Consider the following 27,245-nt stretch of genomic DNA (forward strand, 5'->3'; position numbering starts at 1 on the left):
TTGTGATATCTTAGGTAGAAAAATGAAATATTAGTGTTTTAAAATGATTAATGCCTAAATTATTCAAATCCTATTTAAAGGAATCTATAGATCAAAATGACATAAAAATATATTACTGGGAAGGGATTAAATGCACGTTAAATAATTACTTCATTAGTTTTCCAACATTGCCTCAAACATCTAATAATTATTTCTAATCTGTAAAAGTTATGTTAAAAGTATGTTTACAATCAGTTCTCTAGGTAATTCTCTCAAAAGAAGATAGATTTTTTTTTAAAAAACTAGAATTACTGGAATAAGTATTGCTGTTTAAACTGATGTCATCCCCAAAGAAAACCCATCCATTAAACGAATCAACTTATTTTTCTGGAGCAAACGTGGCAAATTCAAACTCCAAGAAGGCAGAAAAAAATGTACCAGTGATTGAAAATCACAACTGATAAGATGATGCAATAGTTCTTTGGTTCTCATATAAAATGGTTGTGTGGTAGGATAAAATATGTCTTATAAGAGAAACTGAGTTCCTAAAACTTGAGAATACTAATGAAAAGCAGACTCTTGAGGTTTCAAATAATCTACTTTTTCTGCTCTTCTTTTACTGTGCTTGGAAGTGGCAGCAGAAATTAAGAAATATAAACAGAAAGGTAGTTTGGAAGATTTCCAACCTGAAAGATGGGACAATTCCTGGTTGAGAGTTCTTTTTGAATAAATCAGCATAATCTATCTTGTGTTTTCTTTGTAATTTCCACCACTATTTCCACAGAGAATATCTTATACCAGGTTCTTATTGGTATCCCCTAAAATGAGCCATTTTAGGGGGTTCAGAGAGATAAAAATATATTAAGTAATGAGGTATGTTCCCACTTTCATCATTTAAAATGGAAAGCTATAAATAATATTGAAAGAAAAATACAGCTGTGTGAATCTTGGCACAACAGGGTAAAACTATTCTTCCAATTTTCTTCTTTTCCTCACATTCCCCTTTCCAGTGCATATAACTTTATTGTTCTGGTGGTTTCAGTTTGGAACCCAGTTTTGACTAACTCTGAGAACTCAAAGAAAAACACAACTGAAACCACTGCCTAGTGGCTTAACGTGAAGCCCCAAATGATAGGCCTTCAACACAGCCCAGCAAAGGGCTTATAAACAGAGCTCATTTTTGAAAGGAGAGTTTGATAAGTCAGGAAGACAAGCTTCACAATAGCTGGCTTAGGAGATTTTTCATAGCCCTACTGCATTTAGCCCTACTAAAAAGAAATTATAATTCTACTCCTCTACTGTAGGTAAGAAATACATGATAGATTTCTGTGGCACGTTGAACAGATTGATTCTATGCTAGAATGCTAATAACACAAGGAAACGACAACTATACATGCAAAATGAAATTGAGCTGTGCATAACAATTTCTTTCATTTCTCTTTGATTTATTTCCATTCAATTCTGAAGGCTCATGGGTCAATGATTGTTTTGAATTAGTAGATCTAAAGCCTTCTATGGAATTTTTGTTTTTGTCCCCTCCTTATATTGTTCAACTGTAGATTACCTAGTCAATAGTTGTAATCCAAAGGTCACTGTGAAGAAAGAGATTTTACCTTCAAACATGTTAGATACGGTCTACCGCCATACCATCCTGAAAGCGCCCCATCTCATTTGATCTTGGAAGCTAAGCAGGGTTGGGCCTGGTGAGTAGCTGGATGGGAAACATGCTGGATACAAAAATGGAGAATCTACTGAAATGTGATAATTGAGATTTCACTGTTGTTTTCAGATACATGATGGTAAATTCCTTCGGAGACTGTCAAAGATAGCACTGATGTCCTTATGATTAAATCTCTGGGGCAGGCCGGGCGTGGAGGCTCCCGCCTATAATCCCAGAACTTTAGGAGGTGGAGGCAGGCGGATCACCTGAGGTCATGAGTTCGAGACCAGCCTGGCCAACATGGTGAAACCCCATCTCTACTAATACAAAAGTGAGCTGGATGTGGTGGTGGGCGTCTGTAGTCCCAGCTATTCAGGAGGCAGAGGCAGGAGAATCAATTGAGCCTGGGAAGCGGAGGTTGCCGTGAGCCAAGATCATGCCATTGCACTCCAGGCTGGGTAACAGAATGAGACTCCATCTCAAAAAAAACAAAACCAAAGAAAAAAAAACCAACAAACAAAAAAACTTTCAAGGGCACCTCAAAAGGAGGACCATAAATTGTTTTTCTCTGTTGCTACTTCTCTACAGAATTATTTTTTTCCCCACAAAATAGTGCAGGAAAAGATTATAAACAAAAGCTAATGAAAATATACTAAGGTTTTTAATAGTGTCCCAGTTTGCAGCCTTGGCTGAATATAATCTTTTGGCTGCAAACTGGGATACTATTCAACTTATTACACAGAGGGGTGGAACACTAAACTTAGAGAGATGCTAAGCATTCTTTCAGGCCCCGAAACATACAGGGGTTTACCTTTTCCTCTGCGAGGCAGAATAGGAAACTGATCATGTATTCCAATAATAAATTGTACTAGGAAAGTCCCGATTTTAGTTTTAATACGATTCAGTTTACCTCTGATTTGTATCTTTTCTAGTCCTTTCAACTAATCGTCTGCGGTCTTTGTATTTTTAAAATTTACATTCTATTTTCAAGAGATTTCCATATTATTTATTCACTCACCCAGTATAGCTTCAGAAACTCTCAAATATCTTAAGGCAGAGACAAATTACATGTTTTAATTCCCTGAAGTCTTCAATTTTATCACTCTAGTCTTACACAATTGCCAAAATATCTTGTGGATTTTCTGTTCTCCTGTAGTGGTGCTCTGCCAGAGGCCAAATTTGAATTGTGAGCCTCGAGCTCTGAATGTCTCTGCTCTCTGTAGTTTTCTTGCTTCGTCAGGTCTTGCTGTCTTTTATAATTTATCCTGTTTTTCTAGTTCTGTTAAGCAATATCATTGACCTGCTGTAAACTGATCCATACTACTTCAAGCAAAACTTCAAAATTTAATACCAAGGCAAGTTTTTTGTTTGTTAACTTTCCTAGTTTTGTGATTATCCCCTATAGTTCCTACTCAGTTTTCTAGTAACTATTCTCCTCTCACAGCCAGGCTCTCAGTGGCTGTGTCTCTGATGCTAATGCTTGATTTCGTAGAAGTTTATCTTCACCATCTATTTATACCACCTTGCTATCTTGTACTGTTCTTTAAAAAGCCTAATTTTGGTCTTTAGGACTAAATTATCTCTCAGAACTCCACTCCATCTGCTGACTTTATTTCAATTTGGTCTTTTGGATACAAAAGTGCTGCCTCTGCAGCCCACTCTCCACCCTGCAAGCCTCTGCTTGTGTGTTCTGTTCATGTGTGAATTCTGAACAGAGTGTCAGGACTACCTCCTCAGATGCCAGCCTTACCTGGTTCTCTGATCATAGTGTCACACTCTGGCAATAAGTCATCCATTGATCTCACAGCCTTGCCTATTTGTTTGATTCTTCCAGACCCTAGCCAAATTAAACACTAATATTACCTCAATCATATCTGTTCACCTGTCATCCACAAGCCAATACTTAAACTTTGGCAAAAAACAGAGTATAAAACACATGCAAAACTGACAAGAAATTTCAAAAGAAAAACATTTTAATATAGAAGATTTTTCCACTTCATTTATTAATCTCAGTGTACTCTGCATACATTTCCTAGAGTATGAGTCTTAGAACACATTGAACTACAATTTCATCCAGATTTTGTCACAGCAGTCAACATTTTCTCTTGAGTAACTTTAAAAAGAAGGGAATCAAACACATCCTGCTTTCAGAGAAAAACAAAACGACAGCAGCTGAGCCTCTCATAATCCAGCGAGACACACAGGCTGGATGTGAAAATAACCTATCCCCACCTGAATACTTTGAATTTCATGGAAGAAATTGATGGAGAAAGATGCAGTATTTGTTTTAAGCACTAACTCAACAGAAGAGTAAAAGAAGTGGGGAAAGAATATATGCATAATTGAGACTTTTATTCTGCAATCTTATTAGTGTTTTCTGTGCAAAATATATTCTTAGTGCCTCCTGAAAGATGGAAGAAAAACTTAAATGCTGACCAGTGTTTAAAGTCTGTGGAACTGTAGCGATCACTCCCTTGTTACAGATTAAAGGAGATGGAGAGATAAAGAATCAGCCTTCAGTAATACTTACCATGACCGGTGTAAAACTATAGTTTAATGAATGACTTTTCCAGTTCAGGCCTATACAGGGAGAAGTGGGAATATTCTTAAGGCTTAGCCATGGTTTTTTCTGGCAACTAAATATTATCACCACATCAGTTACGGGATTTCCATTGATAGACATTTAAAAAAAAAAAAAGTCATAAATTTACTTTATCACCATACTTCATAAACTTACATGGCCTCTATTTTTCAATTTAAACGTACGTGTGAAAAGATGTGGAATTTCCACAGCTGTGCTAGGTGACGCCCACTGCCTTAGAAAACAATTATACAACACTTCTTAATCATAAATTTTACTCACACATAAGAGTGAATTGTAACATTGACATAATGACCTCTCTATATTTATTCCCACTCTTTAAATACAGTTAAACCGTTTGTTTTCTTTTATTTGATATTAAAGTATATATGAGATGTTTTAGATTTAGTGGCGATTGAGAGTTAATATTTTACAAAACCCTTTTTTAAACTGTGATAATACTGGCACACATCTGTAATCCCAGCTTCTTAGGAGGCTGAGGCAGGAGAATTGCTTGAACCAGGAGGTGGAGGTTGCAGTGAGCCACTGAGATCGTGCCATTGCACTCCAGGCCCTGGGCGACAGAGTGAGACTCTGTCTCAAAAAAAAAAAAAAAAAAAAAACCGCGATAATATAGTGATTAATACTGAATATTTTTCTTATATTTTTGACAAAATTATTAAGCATCAATTGTAGATTGATGATTTTTAAATAATAAATTTGATAGAAGTTAAAAGGTATCAAATACCATTGTATCTAACAAAAATGCTAGCAATATAACTAAAAACTTACCTTTTAGTCTTTCTTTGTTGCTCCAGGTAATTCAGGAAATTTCTCTAAGCTCTTTCCTAGGATTAGTTTTAAGGGATGGAATAAAAGTAAATCATCAGATTAAAAAAGTGTCAATGAAATGGTGAGAAAAACATGTATCATTGAACACAACCCTAGTCTCTGCCATGGAAGGAAAAGAATATTGGGAAATCTCAATTTCCTTTCTCCTATTAGAGCAGGGATGCTTGGCTCTATCAGCTAATAGTTATTTTTAGACAATGCCAAAGGAATGCTTTGATAAGTGAAATAATCAAGTTTATTTCTTTTGTGTATCATATCATCCCACACAGCGATGGTGGTTTTGAGAAATTTAATTCAATTTCAGTGAATTCTACCTAACTAACTGGTTTAGGATTGCCCGCAATCCTACCTTCTCCTCTGACACTCACCTGCTTATGTATCTCGCATTAATATGACGAAAATGAGGCCATCGCCCCAACATAGCAGGCTGCCACTTTGCTGCTCAACCTGCCCTGTTGTAAATTAAGAAAAAGATATTATCCACTTAATCTTAGGATTAGTATTTGTGTTTTAACCTTTTGTCATAAAATTAATTGAAATCACAAAACATACAATTTTTATTAACATGTTCTTAATAAAATAATATCATAATTTATTGACTGATGACTAAAATAGACTGACTTCCTGTCAGCTCATTAGAGTAGCTCCCAAATGAGTGAGCCAAGAAAAAAAAAAATCATATGTTTGAATTCTAAATAAAATGTAGTAATATGTTTCCCTTTTAAAAAGAAATTTTCTCTTTTTTGATACTCTCCAAAAATTCAGAATAAGGAGGAAATTATTTTGAAGTTATTTTGGAACCAAGAAAAACAAGCTTATTGCACAAAAGTGTATGTTTTTAAAAGAAAGGACTTTTATCTTGATAATTTCATCTGTTCAAGAAAGATATTAGTAAGAAAAATAAACCAATTCTGCTCTTAGAGTAGGATAAAATTAGGTTTGGAAACAATTGTCTACAGTTTCCTCCCTCTTCCATTCTGTCTGGAGATGTATAATCTAGTTGCGGTGAAAAATGTTTTCAGCTAAAGGATTTATAAAATGTACAAATATTTGTTTTATTCACTTTGAATGAATAGTTGATCTTTTATTTTTAAACACTCTGGAATGTATAAATATACATCGATTTTATTCATTGATAAAATAAAAGTCATTGTAATGATTGATCTTTTTCAATTGTCTGAAAATGGCTGTATCCTTTTTGAATACAACTTAGTGGGTAGAAAAAAATAGTTTTGTTTACTTCCATGGCTTTGCCTTTGCCGTTTGTTATTGCAGGTGAGATTTTCCCACAGTTAATAATTGTCCTTTCTAGCTCTTGTTACCCTCAAGATTTCTTTTTAAATGTGATGTTATAAACTTTTACTTCTATGGTCTGGGTGTAGGGTTATTTTCATTAACTTTCTTGGCATCTGTTTTATTTATAATATTTATGTATCTCTTCACTTATAAAACATTTTCTAACATTTCTTTTAGCCTCTCATTCTAAATCTGCTCTTTTATATGTTTTTTGCAGATTTTTATTTATTTATTTACTTTTTATTTATTTATTTATTTATTTTTTTTTTTGAGATGGAGTTTTGCTCTTGTTGCCTAGGCTGGAGTGCAATGGCGTGATCTCGGCTCTCCACAACCTCCGCCCCCGGGTTCAAGCGATTCTCCTGCCTCAGCCTCCTGAGTAGCTGGGACTGCAGGTGCCTGCCATCATGCCTGGCTAATTTTGTATTTTCCTCTGGGATTAGTGCTGGGATTACAGGCATGAGCCACCGCGCCTGGCCAGATTCTTAATCTCTTCCTTATGTCTGTTAACCATTGTTTCATGTATTTTATATCTTTATCTTTTGGTATTGGATTTGGGTAAATTTCTCAGTAATATTTTTGATTTATTAATTTTTTCTTAAATTATTTCCAATCTCAAATTTTTGTTGACATAATTTGTTTCTTTTAACTTTTAATTTGGAAATAATAAAAGATTCACAGAAAGTTTTAAACATAGCCTGGAGAGGTTCCTGGTTCCTTTCACTGAGTTTTCTCTAATGGTAACATTTACAGTACAATAACAAAACCATAAAATTGACATGAGTGAGTACATGTGTGCTTATAGTTTGATGGCATTTTATCACTTGCGTAGATTTGCATACCTACTATGGCAATCAAATGGAATTATTCCATCACCACAAAGATCTCCCTCTTGCTACTACTTTACAGTTATACCCACTCCTTCCTCATCTCACTATTCTTGTTCCCTGGCAACCACTAATCTCTTCTCCATCTTGAATAACAAAATGTCATTCAAAAATGTTATATGAATTGAATTACACAGTATGTGACCTTTTGAAATTGGCTTTTTTTTTCACTCAACATAATGCCCTTGTGTATAGTTAGGTTATTTTGATTTTTATCCACTGTACCAATGTGTGTGTGTGTGTGTGTGTGTGTGTGTGTGTGTGTGTGTGTTTGTTTTTCTTTTTGAAACAGAGTTTTGCTGTCACCCAGGCTGGAGTGCAGTGGTATGATCTCGGCTCACTGCAACTTCTGCTTCCTGGGTTCAAGTGACCATCCTGCTTCAGCCTCCTCAGTAGCTGGAATTATAGGTGCATGCCACCACACCTGGCTAATTTTCGTATTTTTAGTAAAGACAGGGTTTCACCATGTTGGCTAGGCTGGTCTTGAACTCCTGACCTCAGGCGATTGGCCTGCCCTGGCCTCCCAAAGTGCTGGGATTACAGGCATGAGCCACCACACCTGGCCCAGTGTGTTTTTTAATTGGTTTATTTGGGCCATTTATATTTAATATAATTACTGATATGGTAGGACTTACATCTACCACTTTAGTTTTCCAGTTGTCACTTTGTTTTTTGTTTCTCCTTTATATATTTTTTTTATCTTCACTAGGTTACTTGAACAGTTTTATAATTCCGTTTTGATGTATCTATAACATTTTTTAGTTTATCTCTTTGTATGGATTTTTAGCAATTGTGCTATTATGCATACATACTTATCACAGTTTGCTGGTGCCAACTTTTATCAAAGTACAGAAACTCCCCTCTAAGTGTCTTTACTTCCCTCTAAGTCTTTTTACCATCTCTTACTTATATGATTATCTTAAATATTCCCTCTATATAGGTTGAGAACCATAATTTTTTATCTACTTGTCAACCATAATGTAAACAACTCAAGAGAGGTAGCAAAATCTATGATATTTGCTCACATTTTTGCTTTTTTCATTATTCTTCTTTTCTTCCTGTTGTTCTAAGACTCCTTTTTTCAATCATTTTTCTTCTGGTTGTAGAGGATTTCCTTTGCCATTCATTTAGGGTACATCTGCTAGTGAGGGTATATCTGCTAGTGACAAATTCTCTTGGTTTCCTTTGTCTGATGGTGGGTAAAGAAAAACTTTATTTCTCTTTCATTGCTAAAGGATGATTTTACTGAATGTAGAATTCTACAGTTGAAAATTCATTTTGTTCAGTACTTGGAAACTGTTGTGCTGCTTCCTTCTGGCTTCATGATTTCTCATGAGAAATTATGCTTTCTTCTTCATCTCTTTGTAAGTCCAAAATATATACATTTTAGAGACATTTTAAAACTGCCCTGATGTTTTCAGATTGCTCTGATGTTTTCATTTCACCTGGAAGAATTCATATTCCTCTTGCTTTTTAAGCAGTATTCCTAAAAAATAATTTTCCTTTTCTTCTTATGTCTCGAAATTTTAATTTTCAACTCCTTGTGAGTGGAAATTTTCTCTCCTTTATGCTCATTCTTCCTTGTTAATGTTCTTGAGCCTTTCTGTATTCAGTACTATATATACTTTTCATCTGGAATGAGGTCGTAAGTGGGACATCAAGGACTCCTGTTTTATGATGATACTAGAAGTAAAGCAGAGGCAATTACCTAGCTTGTGGTGGCTTGTTCTAAGATGTCCACTTTCTCCCATCTCACTGAATACACAGATCAGTGCCTTTTCTCAACACAGATGAGAGATCCCTGCTTCCACTTCCAGGCAGCAAGTCTGGCCTTTGTCACTTCTTTCACAGAAAGTCAGTTCAGCTGAGAGATTAGAAGTTCTAGTTGCCTTGGTCAACTTCTGGATCTAAAGACTTTCAGGCCCATGGTTTCCAACCTGCTTATTGCATTTTGCTTTTCTTGTATTTATGGTCCTTGGAGACGTTTAACTAATTTTCAACTGTGGCTTTATCTTTTTAGTCATCTCTTTTTGTATTTAATCTGCCATTGCTATTGCTTTTGAGCAGAAGAGTCTTCAAAGCATGAACTTACAAGACTGTTTCTATTGGAAGTCCTCCAATTTCCACTAAACTGACTTTTTCCCTCACATTTCCAAAATAGCTGCCTAAAATGAAGACTCAAGTGACCCTCTGTTATCTAAATTCATCAAAAGTCTGTATCTTTGGAGTTTAGTCTAAGAAACTGAGTCTCTTCTTACCAAAGCATTCTATATATGGGTCAGTGCTCTTTAGCAGCCAATATCCTGAATAAATTATTCATTTCCATGGTTTTAGTTATTGTCTAAGGCTAGTTTCTATAAAATTATATATCTGATTTGACCTTGCCTACCACTTATTTTTAATTTGTCTTATACATATTGTCCTTGAAATAGATATCTTCCCAATCTCTAGAAACCAACAGAGGGAATTCATACATCCTTATTTTTCCTCTAAGATTCCCTTTGAGCTACTTAGGCAATATTTATAAGAATTTGAGTGTCTGTAGCATTTGAACCTAGTAAAATGATTTTTAAAAATGGAAGTGATGGATTCTGCCTTAAAAAGTTTGCAAACTGAACACTTAAAAATTGTTAAAAGTATTTATTTAGCACCTACTGTGAGCAAATAATTGCACTACTATTATAATTTGGAATACAGAGAAACAGCAAACAGATGGTCTGGTTTTCTGAAACACAGGCAGTAAGATAAATTTATTTGACAGGTTGTTATTGTGTGCCAGCTTTGCTATTGTGCTTAGAGGTGTGGAAAAGTCAAACATGGAGGATAATCCTCATTCTTTTACAGGTTGCCTGGGGAGATAAAAACACTAATGGACATGATATAGGGTATATGGTGATGAGTTCTATGAGACAGGAGTAAAGGAAGTGCTGTGGGTGTTGGTTGGGGAAGAGATGAGTTCCAATTGAGCATAGGGGAGACATGAATTGGGAAAGATTTCTCAGAGGAAATGCCATTTGAACAGAACTCTGAGGGATAGTAGTATTTGGTATGAAGGCAGGAGTTTTCTGGATATGGGAGATAAATGCACAGAAGCAGCAAGCTGGGGGATATGTATAATCAAACAGATACTAGTGGTATTTTATTTTATACTTTGTTCCATTATCTCCCCACATTCAGTCAGTAAATAAATCAAGGAAAAGTGCTCCCATTATTATGGACTTATTTGAAAATTGTTTAACTCCTCATTTTTTCCTCTAACACATTTTTACTTGCATCAGCTTTCAACAACTTCAACTAAACTTTGAAATATTCTCTTTGTAAGCTCACTCTTGCCTTTCCTTGTATCTGTTTAATTGGCCCTATGTAATAATTTAAAATGATATTTTCATGACCTTGTTTTTAGTTACATTGCCTACTTTCTAATCATCACTCTCTGTTGCTCTTCAAAATACACACAGAATTCTGACAGTAAGAAAAAAATGTACTCTTAGGGTTACTTATTTGTATTTAGTGATTTTTTTATTTTTCGTGTTTTTATTAATGGGCTTAATTTTTAAAGAGTTTTAGATTTACAGAAAAATTAAACAGAGGGCACATTGAGTCCCATGTAGCACCTTCCTCACACATAGTTTTCCTATTCTTAATATTCTATGTCATTACTATTTGTTACAATTAATAACCCAATAATGATGTATTTTTTATTAATTGAAATCCATAGTTTATTGAGATAATTTTATAATGCCCTTTTTTCTGTTCCAGAATCCCATCTAGGGTACCTCATTACATGTAATTATCATGTCTCCTTAGGCTCCTCTTGGCTATGACAATTTCTCAGACTTTTCTTGTTTTTCATGACCTTGACAGTTTTGAAGAGTACTGGTCAGCAATCTTGTACAATGCCCTTGTCTTGGAATTTATCTGATGCTTTTCTCATGACTAGACTGGGCTTAAGTGGTTTGAGGAGGAGGATCATTGATATAAAGTCCCACCTTCATAGCATCGTATCAAGGGATCAACACAAATTATGACTTGTGTTGACCTTGGTCACCTGGCAGAATTAAGTTTCCCCACCATAAAGAGACTCATTTCCTCCTGCTCCTTTTCCATACTGCACTCTTTGGAAGGAAGTTATAGTCTGTACTTAAGGAGTGGGAAATTGTGCTCTCATTTTTTCATTTTTTTATTCCTCAAAACAAACTATGAGAAAACGAGGAAGGCAGAGTCAGAATTATTATTCCTCCTCTTTTCCATTTCACACATGAGGAAAACTCTGTATTTCAGGAATTTTACTTGGCTTAAGTGTGGTCATGACAGACAAATGGAAGAAACAGTATTAGATATCATGTATGCTCTCCAGTGCTTTCTCCAAGACAGATTTTTCTGCCAGCCTCAACCATGGCTCTTTAGGTTTTCCTTAGTGTTCTGTCTGTGCATTCTGCCCATTTCTTAGTACTTACAGTTCTCATTCTATTATAGTTGACTTTTCCTTGTTTTTTTGACAATGTTCTTCGTGTTTCCTTTGCTCTTACACTTCATTTTTGTAGGCACTTAATTTTTTATTACAACTAGTTTTCCAAAATTGAATGAGATATCATTGACTAAGACAAGGAGACGCTGGGTGTTTATAGTTTATGTGTGTATCCACATGCATTCTCATTGTCCTGTTCCTTTCATGAATTTAAATATCCTAAGAGTATTCTAACTAATCAATACTCAAAACAGAAATTTCTGTTTCTATCTTCATCTTTAATGATGACAACATTTCTTAAAATGTTTTACTTAAATGAGTTTTACATTTTCCTTCCAAACCAAGAAATTTCTTCTTTCAGACTAAGTGGTCCTTGAGAAATGGAGAAATATAGACAAGATATGGCTGGAGTAGCTACAAAAGCCTCTTTCAGAAAATTTATATTTTTTGATAATGGATAATCTGCTAACAAACTGATTTTGTTCAACCCTACTCCAAAATAGTATTTTTTTTTCTGGTTTGATGAGAGAGCTAAACAATATTTGAAGACAGGGGTATATTCTTATGTTTCATGTGCTATCCAGTTTCCTAAAGACTTCTGAGACTGCCAATGGGGTCAGAATTTGAGGCCCTGAGGAAAAAGAAAGGAGATATTATTGAGGACATTTTTATGTTTTTATGTAAAGAGCTGGCAAGACTTGCATATATTTTGGGAGTCTTCTCCTTTGGTTATAACCTTCTTGGTACAAATTAGAGAGAAACTGTATTTGTGGTGGTCTGTGGTCCCACTGCATGTGCTGATGTGCACGGTGTGTGTGTGCATGCATGTGTGTCTATATGAGCTTCTTGGGAAGCAGAAAACATTAACCTCCCCAATTTAGTAACAATCTATTAAGAAAAATAGAAATACATTTAAATCAGTGAATCTCAAGAAAACTATGATCTGTTGTTGGCTTCCCTTGTACTTTTGTCTGAGTCAATGTTACCTGAAAAGTGAGTTATTTAATTTTCACTTTTCAATTTCAAGACAAGAATATAAGACTGATTTTTTTAATCCTTGCCTTCGCAACATAGATAATTTAATAAGCATAACTCAACAGCAACAACAGAACAAACGTTTTTTCATTGAAATATTTAATAAGTGAAGCCCTCATAGTTGCCTTGGGAAAACACTGGTTTAGTGGGTGTTGTAGTGAGACAGTAGGAAAAGTAAAAATCTGAATGATCAGATCCCATTGTGTTTCTAAAACATAAAGTTATAGGTCCTGGGTTGGATTTTGTAAATTCCTAATCAAAAGCAAAATATTAAGAAACCCCACTGGTATTTAATAATCCAATGGATCACAGTACCACATTGTTACAGTGGATCATATTTGATATTTTGTGATAGCAAAAAAATGTTGCAGACAGGATTGTTCAATTTAATATATTCATAGCTGCCTGAAAATGCCCCACATACTTACAGTTATTGCATCAGACACTTGTGATTGCCACACTAAACTGTCTGTCCTCCCTTATATAAAGAAAGTACAATTTATCAGAAGTTTCCATAACTTTTTAACATTTAGTAACCAAGATATCAGATTAGAATAAACAATGGTTCCATATACTATTCCCATTCTAGCTGTTTAGTCAGTTTGTTCTCTTACTATATGAAATACCAACTTCATGCATGGTTGCATTTATAGAGAAATTATACTACATATATGTATATATTTGTGTGTATATATATCCACATATATACATATATACTGCTTTTTGTTATAAAAGTAATACATGCTCATTATAAAAAGAAAAGCAGTACAGTTAGGGATAAAACAGAATATGTTATTCAGTCACCTCAGGATAACTACAGTTAACATATTGGGTTGTCTTCTATGCATATATGTATCACTCTATCTACATATATCTATCCTTTATTAAATAAAAATACCATTCATTTAGTTTTGAAATATTTTTCACTTACATGGCATATATTTTCATGTCACTACAGATCTACATCATTGTCTTTAAGCAGATATTCTTTGATGAACTTCTCATTCAGTTTTTGGATCATGGGGTTAGTCTTTGAGCCTTGGGCCTAGCATAAGGATCAGGAAAGGGGAACTAGGTCAAGAGGCAGATGCCATACAATGTAGGTGACAAAGTGAAAAAGAAACCCAGCCCAGAACATCTTCCTGCTGTGGAAGGGGCATGTGTAAGCATCTCTTCCTCCACCTCACCACTCCGCACAACCCTTCATACACAGCACAATCATAAGAAGCCACCCAAGCACTGTCATAAGAAATATTTGATGGAGCAATTAGTTCTTTCCAGATACATATCTAGAGAGGGTACTGCCTTCCTTGTAGTCATAGTGATTGGACTGAGTGGAAAAGGAGATTTGATTTGGGTAGTGACAAACTTGAGGAAATTTGACAAAGACTCTCATTAATGGATAGCAGCAGCAGCAGCAGCACAATCAATGAGGAGAGGAGGTTGCTGACACCTTAAGTGTAAGGCTGATGACACCTAACTTTGTTCCAAGAGTCACTTCCCTGGCCCCCTTTCTGAACTGCTGAAAGGTGAGAAATCTGGGATGTCAAGAAGAAAGCTTTTTCTATACCTTTTTGAAACCTTTGGGAGAAGGTTATATCAGAAGGAAACCACTCACCTCTGTCCTCCTCTCCTTCCTAGCTGTAAGCTATAGTTTCTGTATAAGGCAATTATTAAAACATTTTTATCTGTGTTGTTGAAAATGTTAATATATGCATTACAAGAAAGAATATTACATGCCTAATACATTATACCTATTTCTCTTACAGAAATAGATGACAAGAGGGTGCCCAACACACAAGGGGAAGTAAGTTTTTAAAAATATTTTTGTATAAATGTGTTCAAATCAATTAAAATGCAAAAATTTGCTCGATTTGATGTGATATAAATAATATGATACAACTGTAATAAAACTTTAGATTGCTCCTTCTGACTGAATAAACAGTAATACAGTGTCATTAAAATCTCTGCCTCTCGGTTACCTTTATTCTCTACCTATGTAATGCTAACCCCTGAAAAAACTTTTAAAATAAAACATCACTTTTAATGGCAAAATATGGTATTGACAACTTCAATTTATTGAGTGATTATATATACATACCACAGGCTAAGCCACGTGATGTTGGAATCCCAGAGCAAGGAGATGAGGGTGGAGGGATGACACCTCTTAAAGGGTCTTCTGGTATGTGGAACCAAAAGTCTGAGGCCAGAGTCTAGGGGGACTGAAGTCCTCCAAAGCCTGAGTAACCAGATCCAAGGGGTTCACCTAGAAATGTACTCAGATTTAAATTCAGCAGGCTGTCTGAACACTGTCACTCACTATTCCCCCCACGTACATGTGTAGGAGTTTATATAGAAAATAGGAACCAGGAGAGGTTAGGAGAGTATATAACAGAGAATGTATGAAACACAAAGTGAATAAACTAGTTCCCAGAAATGAAATGAATATTGAATAGGATGCTGTACAGAGTTACTAATCAATTTCCTTGATCGCAGGAGTAGGCATACAGCAATACTTAAAGAGAAAAATGTAGAATGGGCAAAATATCAAATAATGTATCACAAGACTTTTCTGAAAATTTTGTGAGATAGTGAAAGTGGAAATGCTTTGAAAACTAAACTCTTACATAAATACAAAGTAGTTTTTATTAGTAAGTTTACACTGTGTTACTAAACAACAACAACAAAAAATTTCTGTAGAGTTGATTTTCTATTTGATCTTTAAATATGTGTGTGGAAGTAAACATTAAAAATTCCTGAAGTGATTGCTTCTCAAAACCAGCCAGATGTGACTGAAACAGTATAAGTGCCCCAGAAATGTCAATCATCCACACATTTAACATTAATGTAGAGTCACCCTGTCTATACTTGTGCGTAGTATGTGGGTATCACAAAACTCTATTCTGGAGAAATTTGCTTATACTATTTGCTCATCTGATATGGATTTGGTAACTGTTTTGTTGAAAGTTTTAGTTTTCAGTTGATTGCTTCTGCATCAGATAAACAACATCTTGATGATACCTTTGAGGGCAGTTAATCTTTAGTAGGCACAAGGAAAGATGCCTCAAGCTCTGTTTACAACTTTGTAAAACAGTTTCTAGTTTCTTTCAAACCTTGTACATTATGTTCTTCCTAATGTGCATAGCAAGCCTGGAACAATCTTCAAAAAGTGTGTTGTAACTATTTACACTTGAGCTTTTCAAAGCAAAAGTAATTGCCCCAGATGCGAAAACTCATTGATTAAGATCTGTACCCTTGCCACATTAAAACATAAATCAACATGCTATTAAAATGGAGTCTTTGGCATTTTCCAATTGGGGGTTAGACCATATAATTTATTAAATGAATAATATGTATATCCATTATATAGAGCTCTGTATCCTTATCTGTATTTTGATCCTGAAATAAGTTCTTATTTTTGTCATTTTGAAATGCAGAATCTCTTCTTCAATAACTTTATCCCGATCCAATAATGCTTAGGTAAGAGCGTCACATAGCAGTTTTCTTAGGAAAGGACTTATCTTTTAAACATATGAAGAATGTTACCTCAACATTATAATTTCAAGTAACTGGAGGTAATAGTTGAACACGTCAATTCAAGATGGCTATAGACTGCTCTTACTTTCCAAGGATCCTCATTGTCCCCCTTGAATCACTCAGTAACCCCACGAACAGATACTATTATTCCCTGTGTTGGAATATACTTTATCATAGAACTCAGACTGTTTTTCTCTCAAATGAAAAGGATTGGTGTCTCTTTTTCTCTTTCTTTTTAAAAATAAATTAATGTTATTAGGTAGGAAAGTAAAATGATTTCAAGGCTGCCGTGAATGAGGAATCTTATGATTAAGTAGACTTAATATATCTCTTAAGTCTGTGATATCACTAACCTGTATATAATTTCTCATTAATTCGATTCTATTTCATGACAGGGAGAAATCAGAAAGCTTTTCGTAACATGGCACAGTATTTATTTCCCTCAGAGGTCTGATGGCATCGTATTTTGTATGCAAATCTAAGGCTTTTACTTTTTTCTCTTTCTCCACAGTCTCAGAATGCATCCCCTAAGCAAAGGAAGCAGAGTGTGTACACACCACCCATCATAAAAGGTACTGTTCAGGTACTGTTTCGGGTTGTCATGAGTGCTGAATCATGGCTGGTTGGCCATCTGTTCTCTAAGACCACACATTTGATGATAAGCTAGATCTAGTCTCAGCTCTGCAACTTAGCAGTGTGATGTTCAGTAAGATACCTTATCTACTTAAAACTTAGTTTCATCAAGAGTAAAATATGGGGTTGAATAAGAAATAACTAGGGATCTCAGAATTTCAGTCTAGAAATTCAGAGTTTCCAAAATAATGACAAAGATTTTTTTTTTTTTTACCCTTATTCGCATACTTCCTTAAAGAGATTTTTCCAGCAGCCCTAATTACTCTTGCCAGTGTTGGCAGATGATTACCATTTTCCTCTTGGCTAAAGCAAAGCAGAATAACTTGAATTTCAGGGAGACTGAGTATGAAGCGTTGCCTCATTGTCTTGTGTCAGGAGCAGCTCTGAGAATCTCAAACAGCTATTCACTGTACATGTCACTCCTACTGAAACAACAACTAAGGATCTAGTTCAGATTCTGGAATTTTCCCCGGAATTGGAACTAGTAAAAGAAGACCAATCAGTGTCTTGACCAATATCGGTTCCAGGGAAAGCATCTCTTATTTCTCACACTGAAATGGCCCTGATTTGAGGTAGAGTCTGTCCAGTCTACTCTCTCATGTTTTTTCCAGTCTGGTGCTTGGGCTGTGGGCCCAGTGGTTGATCATGCTCACTTTGTCCAGCTCAGTTTCAACTGCTTGAGAGGCCAGCTGAGCAGCTTCCTCTGGAGTTTGGAGAGAGGGCTAAATTGGGAGTGAAATTTCCCGCTCTGTATTTGCTCTAGATTTGGAGCCTATTCAGGGAGGCAGGATATAAATGGACACATTAATAGCTACTTTCAGTAAACTTCCTTCCTCATGCAGCTATAAAACACCGTGTTTGCTTGTTCATAAGACTGCAGTACAGAATACAATCATCAGCATTGTAGTTTATTCCAGGGTAATTATTGAGACTACTAGGCATTTCTCTCTGAAGATAAGTTTAATCACTTTAAAGATATTTTCCCCATTGTAAGTGATTTTGTACTTTCAAGACACATAAGTTTTGGCATGAATGGGCAACAAGGAAAAATATATGTTCACTCATTTAATGATTTCCTCTGCTCTATTTTAGGTTCGCTTAAACTAAATAAAGTAATACCGTTCTCATGTCCTCAGAGAATAATAGTATTATTTTTAAAGGAAAATCTTAAACTGAAAGTCTCAAGGGCCCATGATGTTCATTATATTTAATTCTCAAATATCAAAAGAATGTGGGATCCTGACATTTAGGGAATTTAGTCCTATTACACATTTTTGCATAAAGCCTTATACTGTCAAGTCCCCCCAAGATACTCATTTAATGATAATCATTTGTGGTCATAAGTTAATGCCTTGAGAAAGCACAGTAATTGTTTCAAGAGGCTATCAGGGTATTATCACAAGTCATGTAGGTTCTCATTTATAACCAGTAAATACCTTTGGAAGGCCCTGCTTATGATAAAAGAAAAGAGAAAGCGAAATGCACATATTTTATTTGGTTTACTGGTCCCTAAGAGCTAAAACAAGTATTTTAAGACAACATGAAGCAGTAGTAACATATGGCATGTTGTGAGCATTTTAAAAGGCTTCGGTTATAAGAAAGATGAATGAGCAAAGGAAATGTTTTGAAGATCTTAAATATAATGATACAATTGCTCTGAAACGTATAATTCTTCAAATTTCAGTGGAAGGGAACATGCAATTATTGAGAGTAAAAAGATTTGCTGAGGGCATAGTAGTACATGCCTGTAGTCTCAGCTACTTGGGAGGCTGAGGTAGGAGGATGGCTTGAGCCCAGGAGTTGGAGGCTATAGTGCACTATGATCATGCCTGTGAATAGCCACTGCATGCCAGCCTGGGCAACATAGTGAGACCCAGTCTCTAAAAAAATTTCTAAAACGAAAAAAGGAATTTGTACTCATAGATTCTTCTTCTACATCTTGTTGCCATTTGTGAAGTTTTAAATGACCGATATCTAAATATTTCAAGATATCTATTAGGTCTTTGTCTCATACTAAATTTTCTTTTTCCAGGTTGAAATATCTTGATGTCAATTATACCTGTTATTTAGTTATTTTGCCTTCATTCTTGATCTTCTAATAAGCTCCATTTTGCCTATATCATTCTAGAAGTCCATTATTCAAAATGAACCTAATGGTTAAGATGTGTTCTGATCAGAACCTTGTGGAGACTTCAATTATGCCTGAAACCTCCTTCAACCCAGATACTTTAATTCTATTAATGCAACCAAAAATCTTAGCAGCTTTTTGTGGCAGCATTACACATTGTTGGCAAACAGTGAGATGACTCTAAAATCAAAATGTCCAAGTATTTTACAGGTACAGCTTTCCATATTATTCACCATGTATTCCCCATATTGATGTCTTAAATTAGTTTATATCAAAAACAATACAGTACTGTCATGCCAACTGAATTGCCTATTGTTGGAGACAGACTGTTACATCGGCATGTTATATTTTGTATCCTGATTCTGTTATTCATTCTATTTTCAACTATCTCAATTGTGTGCCATCACAGATAAGATAAACCTATTTTGTTATTTTTATCTGATCCATAACAAACATATGAAACAAAACACAGGTAAAAGAGAGCCCTGCAGCAGTCCACATATCCCCCTCTAATTCATATTGATCCCCTTGTTGCCACCATTTAACCGTTTATCAAATAGACTTATTATATCAGGGTTCCATCCCTTCATCAGAGGTTATCATCAGCACTCCTATTAGATACATTGTTGTATTTCAGATACCTTGTGCTAACCATGAGTCATAAACTTACGATATATATTGTGCATAAAAATGACAGAAGTTGAAGTTTGCATAGAAAACAGACTTTTTCATTACCTTGTGTAATATAGTGTTTCGTGATTATACACATGGAAAGTTCAGATTATCAGAAAAATGACAGCTAATGACTAATACCCATGTACATTTCTCTGGTGTTTATACGGTGGTCAGCCCTGTAATTTACAGAACAGCCAATTAAATTATTGTTGGACTGCTTGAATTATGTTTTCAGAAAAGTGGATTTGAATGTTAGATAGGAAGTGGCTGACTCATTTCTATCCCCATTGTGTGTGTGTGTGTGTGTGTGTGTGTGTGTGTGTGTGTGTTTTACTGGAATGCAAATGCCTTCTACTGAAGAAAGCAAAGTGCTATTGATTTAAATGGAAATTTGAACATTAAACAAAGCAGCTGACTTAAAAATGACTTTGTACAGCAGGGCCTATTAGTATTGCATTACCATTCTTAATGCATAGCCAGTCAGATTTTTCATTTATTTCTGTAAAACATCTTTTTCCTCCCATTCTTCATAATTTCTTGTAAAGACTTCAGTGTCTAGACAGTTTTCTTCTATGTCAAAAAGACGACTTCTGATATGTCAAAAATACCTTTGAATGCTCACAGAATTTTAACGCTTAAGCTTTTTTTTTTTTTTTTTTCCTCCAAGGATGGCTATGATCGTGATTTTTTTTTTCAACCTCTTCTCATAATAAAGCAATAAATACAAATACAGAATAAATCAGAGAGCAAATCAACCTGGCCCAATAAGAAGCCTAACTTGGATTTTGGAGGGTGGAAGATGAAAGTGGCAAGAATAGCAAGGTTAAGACATACTTCAGATCACCAACTGAAGCATGATCTTCCAATCAGGGAAAACTGTTGATCATGGTGATTTCCTGGAACTCAATATGAAAAGACATGGACTTTGGTGGACAAGCTATCATGGTTTCAACCTCAATGCCACCACTTATTAGCTGTGCAACCTTCAGAAAATCAATGGGTTGTTCACCCCGGAAAACAACAACAAAGAAAATACATTCAAATATGTTGGATGTATCTGGGAAGTAGAAATGAAGATAATGACCCAAGCCACACAGTTAAGGCAAGCCACATATACATCTGCAGCAGGAAGTGTAAAGGGAAGTTTTACTGGCACTGGGGCAAGTTCATGTAAGCTGCTTGGAAACAGAGTTTATTGGTTTCGGACACTCAGAGCCAGATTTGGCATCAATTAATTGCCACTATAATTAAATGACAATTTAATTACATTGCCGGACATACCTGTCCAGTCACGGCTGCAGAGGCCATTACTGAACCGGTGTTATTTTGAGAACATCTTATTTGAATTGCAGTAGTCCTAAAGAAAGAATTTCTTGTGGGGTTATTTTAGCAAGTCCTTGAGGCAGTCTTTATCTCAGCCTTGCCAGCATGAACTCCTCCTTTTGGCTTTTTGCTTTAGTGTGTTTGGGTCTGACAAAAAAGTGATTTCATCATAGTATCTGCAACTTTCACAGGGTTAGCCTGTCTCGCTTCTCTCATGGGGAAAATGAAAGTGTTGCTTACCACACAGGATTGCTGTAGGGACTGAATGAAACATAACGTGTAAAGAAAAGGCTTAGATCAGGCGCACAATATGTGGAACTACTCTGAATAATGATTTGAGCCCTGAATTGAGAGTGGTGAATACTCCTCCTCTGTCTCTGCTTCACCCTGCCGCATGAAGGAATGATTTTGAGAGAGACAGAGGAGAGGTGGAAGGACTTCCAGGAGAATGAAATAGCTTTGTTCTCATCCCAGTGGGAATTGAAAAGTCAGGTTTAAGATGCCTAGATATAAAATCCATGTGGATTACCACACTTGCAATATTCATTCCACTTTTATTTAGCACCAAGCCTCAGGTAGGTGTGTGAGGTTTATCTTCAACATTTTGCTTTCTTTTAAACAAATGTGGCTTTTCCTTTATGTCACTTAGCTCCGGTCCTCCGACACCATGCCCCTTATTTTCCGACTATTATAACATTCCTGTAAGAGATACTGATATTTAAATTAATAAATCTTTTATTTCAAAAAAGCTGAAAAACAAAATGATAGCTGGTGGTGAATTTTGGGGTGCTATAGCAGGTTATGCAATAAATATTTCTTGCCAGAGGGATGGAAGGAAATCATCCCACCGTATAAATGCAGCCTACACTTAGGCAACGTAGGTAAATTAACCATGACTATATTGGAATGTGACCAATTCACTCTTCCTGATTTCAAACCTCCTTATAATTATGACTCAAAAAACTCTCAAAAGGAATAGACCAGCTGTAATATCCTGTTCTCATTACCCATTGCACATTGAAAATTGAAGGCAGGAAGAAAAGGCAGCAAGATCTCTTAGCTTCTCATCAGGCGTCTCCACCACACTACGTTCCTTTTATAAACACTCCTGTCCCTCTGTGGGTGTTCTTCAGGTATTCATCACATTTGCCTTTCTAAATCTTGGCTTGTTTGTTTGTGCAGGCTCAGTCTGCTTACTGTGTAGGGTGGGGCTTATGTATGCAGCTCAAGAAACATTTTGACAGATTTCTAGATAACAAGGAACATTCTAAATATATACAAGTCTTGCTTTCTTTTTTTTTTTTTTAACCTAAGTAAGCTCCTATTTCCAGACCCACTTCCTTTGCTTCTCTTTAATTTCTTCCACTGAGTTTTATGCTCATCTTTCCTCATATCTTTGGATGTGGAGGGTGGAGTCAGGTTAGAGAAGCAGTTTGAGAATGTACCTTTCTTGCAAGTCACTAAGATGTCTTTTTTTTTGGAGGTCAACATTGAGAGAGAATGAAGGAAGAGGAAAATACCAGCAAGTATAAGTGAACTTCATCTTTTATGACATTGTCGTGGATTATTAGGTTAAAAGGTCTAAAAGATTTTGAGATAAATCAAATTGCAAATTTATAATCGAGTCCAGTAACTTAATTAATCTCATGTGATGTGACTTAAACATTTGAAAAGGAGAGCACCATTTGTCAATATGGTTCCATTCATTTGTCTCTATATATGTACCTATTTTAAAATTAATTAATCTTTAAAATTTATATTTCTCTGTATAATTAACATAACAGCTTTTAAAATTGCTTTCTATTTGAGAAGCAGGGAAAAAGATAAACTTTTGCATTTGGTTTGAATAACTGAATCAAGAATCAGTTTCTTTAAATATTTCCCAAATAAGCAAATAGCAACGTTCAATTGTGTAAGTAGTAGTAACACACGGCCACAATCACATATGAGCCTTTGCCATGTATGAAACACTGCATTAAAGTGGTGTGGATACAGAGGTGAAAAGCAGAGCCCTGGCCCTGTGGGAAACCAGTCTGGAGGAAGCAACATACAAGTGGATAGAGCATAACATGGTAAGTCCTTTAATGGGAATTTAGACAAAGACATCTGGGGATGGGAGGAAATTTGCCATAGGCTTACTGGACAGGAAGGTAAGGCCACTTTCAGATCACAGAAGGGACAGTCATATTTACACCTAAGTCTGGAGAGTAAAATGGACTAGGTCTTGGAAAAGTGGAATACATGGCTTATACCATGCTCATTCCTCCTGCTCATGCAAACTTGTGAAGCATTGATGATGATGCTGTAATGTGGACAGTTGAATTCTGCATGGACCATCACAAAGACTTTTGCTGCCATGCAAAGACTAAATAGGTCTCATTAGTGGGACTATGCAGATAATATCACTTTCCAAAGCATTTTAAGTCTTCGTTCATTTGATTCCATTTTAAAATTTCTGCTTCATGTCTTTGTCTTTCTTCTTAATAATATTACCTTTAAAACAGAATAATTCCCAACTGAAATCACATGTTTTAAAGTTAGATTTTATATTTTAGAACAGGTTTGGATTTATAGAAAAGTTTTGAAGATAGTACAGAGAGTTTTCATATACCCCATATCCAGTTTTACCTATTATTTATGTCTCATATTAGTATGGCACAGTTAAAATTGGTAAATCAATAGTTGTATAAGACAGTTCTTGTTTTGCTATAAATACCTGAGACTGGGTAATTTATAAAGAAAAGAGGTTTAATTGGCTTATAGTTTCACAGGCTGTACAGGAAGCTTTTTGCTAGCACCTGCTCGGCTTCTGGGGAGGCCTCGGAAAACTTGCAGTATGGCAGAAGGTGAAGTGGGAGCCAACACTTTCCATGGCTGGAGTAGGAGGAAGAGAGGGAGGGGAAGGCGCTACACACTTTTAAACAACCAGATCTCACAATAACTCACTCACTCACTATCAAGAGAATAGCACTGAGGGGTGGCGCTAACCCATTCATGAAGGATCCACCCCTATGATCCAATCACCTCCCACCAAGCCCCACTTCCACACTGGGGATTACAATTGAACGTGAGATTTAGATAGGGACACAGATCCACATCTTATCAACGTGTATGCGTTGTTATTAACTAAAGGCCATATTTTCTTTGTATCTATCTAGTTTTTTCCTAATGTCTTTTTTTCTGTTCCAGGAATCTATCCAGCATACCACATTATGTGTGGTTTCGTGTCTCCTTAGGCTCCTCTGGGCTGTGACAATTTCTCAGACGTCCCTTGTTTCTGATGACCTTAAACGTTTTGAGGAATACTGGTTAGGTATTTTCTAGAATATCCCTGTACCGGGATTGTCTGATGTTTTTGTCATGATTAGACTGGGGTAGTGGGTTTTTGGAAGAAAGATGACAAAGATAAAGTAACATTGCATCCCATGGTACGAGGGGCACATACTATCAATATGGTTTATCGCTGTTAATTTTGACCTTGATCACCTGGCTGAGGTAGTAGTTTTGGAGATTCCTCACTGTAAAATTATCCTTTTTCACTCCCTTTCCATACTGTACTCTTTGGAAGGAAATCGCTGTGTGTAGTACACATTTAAAGAGTGGGAAGCTGCACTCTACTTCCTTGAAAGAAGTGTCCTGTACACACATAAGTCATTTGAAATTCTTCTGCACAGATTTGTTTCTCCTCCTCCATTGATTTATTTGTTCATTTATTTTCATCATTACAGACACGTGGATATTTATTTTATACTTTAGATTATAACTCAATACTATATTACTTATTTTGTTGCTGAAATAGTTCCTGTTTTGGCCATTGGGAACTTTTTCCATTGACTCCTGTTCCATTGACATACTCCATGAATGTCAAGGTGTTGGTTTGTTTTTGCATATCCTTACTTTCTGGGACTACAAGATTCTCTAGGCTTTCTTGTCCCAGTCCTAGAATCTGCCTTTTCTCCGAGGAGCCCTCAAATATAATTTTAATTCCTATTTGAGTCAGTATTCTACGAAATGTATGTTTGAATAAGCATGTGGTTGCTAAAAATGGAGAAATCTGTCTCCTTGCAAAAATGTGTGTACACCATGTCCATTAATGTAGGAGCTATCAGTCTGCTAAGGTGTACACACTCCACTCATACTAATGCTAATAGGAGTTTCAGGAAGTAAAAACAATTCCTCATTACTAGAATAAGCAGATGCCATTTTTATGGACTTGCTCTCCTTCGTTTTATGCCTAATGGAGCGTTCCCTGATGTTTTCTGAGATGAGATTTGTATTATCCCTTTATAAATGTGGAATTAATAATAGATTGGTAGCCTTCTTGACGCTTAACTATTTGCTTTACTTAAAGATTTTTAAAAAGATGTTTATAATACCTTATAGTTGTGTAGTGCTTCAACATATACAATGTTCTTTTGTATAATTATTTAGCTTTTATAGAAAACTATGAAAGGTAACTAAGATAGTTTATTTTGGAGGAAAGTATGGATTACAGAGGAGCAGGGTCCCTGTGTTAAGTGTCCTTCCCTTTTACAAAACTAAATCATGACCTGAGCCTTTTTTTAGGGTGTACTGTGAAGTTTTGTTAGAATAGCAACAGGCCTCATTTTTTCCATTTGCCTATTTATCCTGTTTGCCCTAACTAAAATACAGAGTCCATGCAACCTTATAACTTGATGGAAAATTTTTACAAGATCTTTTTATACCAATGTTTTTACAAAATGCTTAGTACCTTTGTTTTTAATAATTTTTGTATTTTAAACTCATGTTATTGATCCTTATGTAATAACAATTTTGTCCTCAAACCATACTTGCCTTTAATCTTGTCTCTCTCCAGTTTCTCCCCCTCTCCCAGGCAGCTGACCACACAAATCTGACTCTTTTGTTTTAGATTCCTTCAAGTGTTCACTAATTCCTTTAGAGTAAGTCCCTGGAAATGATGTACAGGGCTCTTTATGACCTTGCCTTTTCACTCCTGTCCAGCCTCGCCTCTGGCCACAGCCTCCTTTTATCCATGCTGCAGCAATGCTGAGCTGCATTCAGTTCTTTGAAAATAATAAGTGGTTTCTGGCCTCTATACTTTTGTTCTGCAGTGTTATTTACATAGAGGTGTTTCTTTGTACGCCTTCCTCCCAGTTCTAAATCCTTTTAGCTGTGCTTCTTTGAGACTGAGAATGCATTTTATATACCTATATATGTGATATCTGTAATTCCTTCTAGCTAGACTGCGGAGCCCTTGAGGGCAGGGCCCATGTCCTATTTGTCTTCCAGGAACGTTCTGATTTGTCTTCTATTTGAATTTTAGAAGGCTCCTAGTCAGTGGTGAGTCAGTGAGTAAATAATCTTTCTGATTTAAAAATAAGCATATCTTGGCTTAGTTTTAGCCACATTGAACAAAATTATAAATTCTTTCACTGACTCACACCTTCATTCTAGACTCTAATAAAATGCTTACTGTCTGTCTTCCAGGTCATTTATTAGGCTCTTTTAGTTCAGGATAAGCTAATACAGTCCCCGTTTATAAGAAAAATGTTGTCAAATGAAAAAGAAAGTTATGTAAAAAATACTTGTAAGTTCCCTGAGATTGATATGGACAGTGATATTAGAACACAGAGAAGGAAATGGCTGGCACTTCCTGTACAGAAGAAATGAACTGCATCTGTAAGTTGAGGGATGAGTGAGATTTTTGCTAGAGAAGTGTCAGGGGTGGATTCCAGAAAGAGGATTTGGCAGACCTGAAGGCACAGAATGTGAATGGGCACATGAACTTTGAACACTGTGGACTGGGGACAGGACCTGTGGAGGAGAAAACACTGAACAGATGCAGGGGACTTGTCAAAGGTCTCCTGTGTCCTGTGCACAAAAGTTGGGATTATATCCCAAGACAACAGAGCACTTTTGGATAATTTTGAAGATTGCTTGATCTGTTGCCATATTTCTTGTAAGTGTTTTGAAGATTTGGGGCCAGGGCTAAAGGACAAAATAGTTGATTCAGACTTGGTTTTTAAAAATTCTTCTATAATAGGTTGTATTTGCCTCAGTTTATCTGCTTGTTTCCAGTGCTCTTATTTCTACAAGAATGGACAACTTCTAGCACCAACCTTTCTTTTTCTTTCATGCATTTAGACTTTCTAAGTAGAAGCTATGACTTTGAGATGCCAAAATACTCATCACATTATCGTCCAAAATAG

The 27,245-nt window shown here is 35.8% G+C and overlaps 1 protein-coding gene across 2 annotated transcripts in view; it reads left to right on the forward strand.

Moving 5' to 3' along the window:
- Positions 1 to 27,245, forward strand: part of PPP1R1C (protein phosphatase 1 regulatory inhibitor subunit 1C) — a 142,600-nt gene that overhangs the window by 56,249 nt on the left and 59,106 nt on the right. For both annotated transcript variants that reach the window (XM_005573648.5, XM_074009563.1), the window contains exons 3-4: positions 14,528 to 14,565; positions 16,807 to 16,867. In XM_005573648.5, coding sequence (XP_005573705.3) covers positions 14,528 to 14,565; positions 16,807 to 16,867 — 99 coding nt within the window. The remainder of the gene's footprint in view (positions 1 to 14,527; positions 14,566 to 16,806; positions 16,868 to 27,245) is intronic.

The sequence above is a fragment of the Macaca fascicularis genome, chromosome 12 (genome assembly GCF_037993035.2).
Source record: "Macaca fascicularis isolate 582-1 chromosome 12, T2T-MFA8v1.1".
NCBI classification, from domain to species: domain Eukaryota; kingdom Metazoa; phylum Chordata; class Mammalia; order Primates; family Cercopithecidae; genus Macaca; species Macaca fascicularis.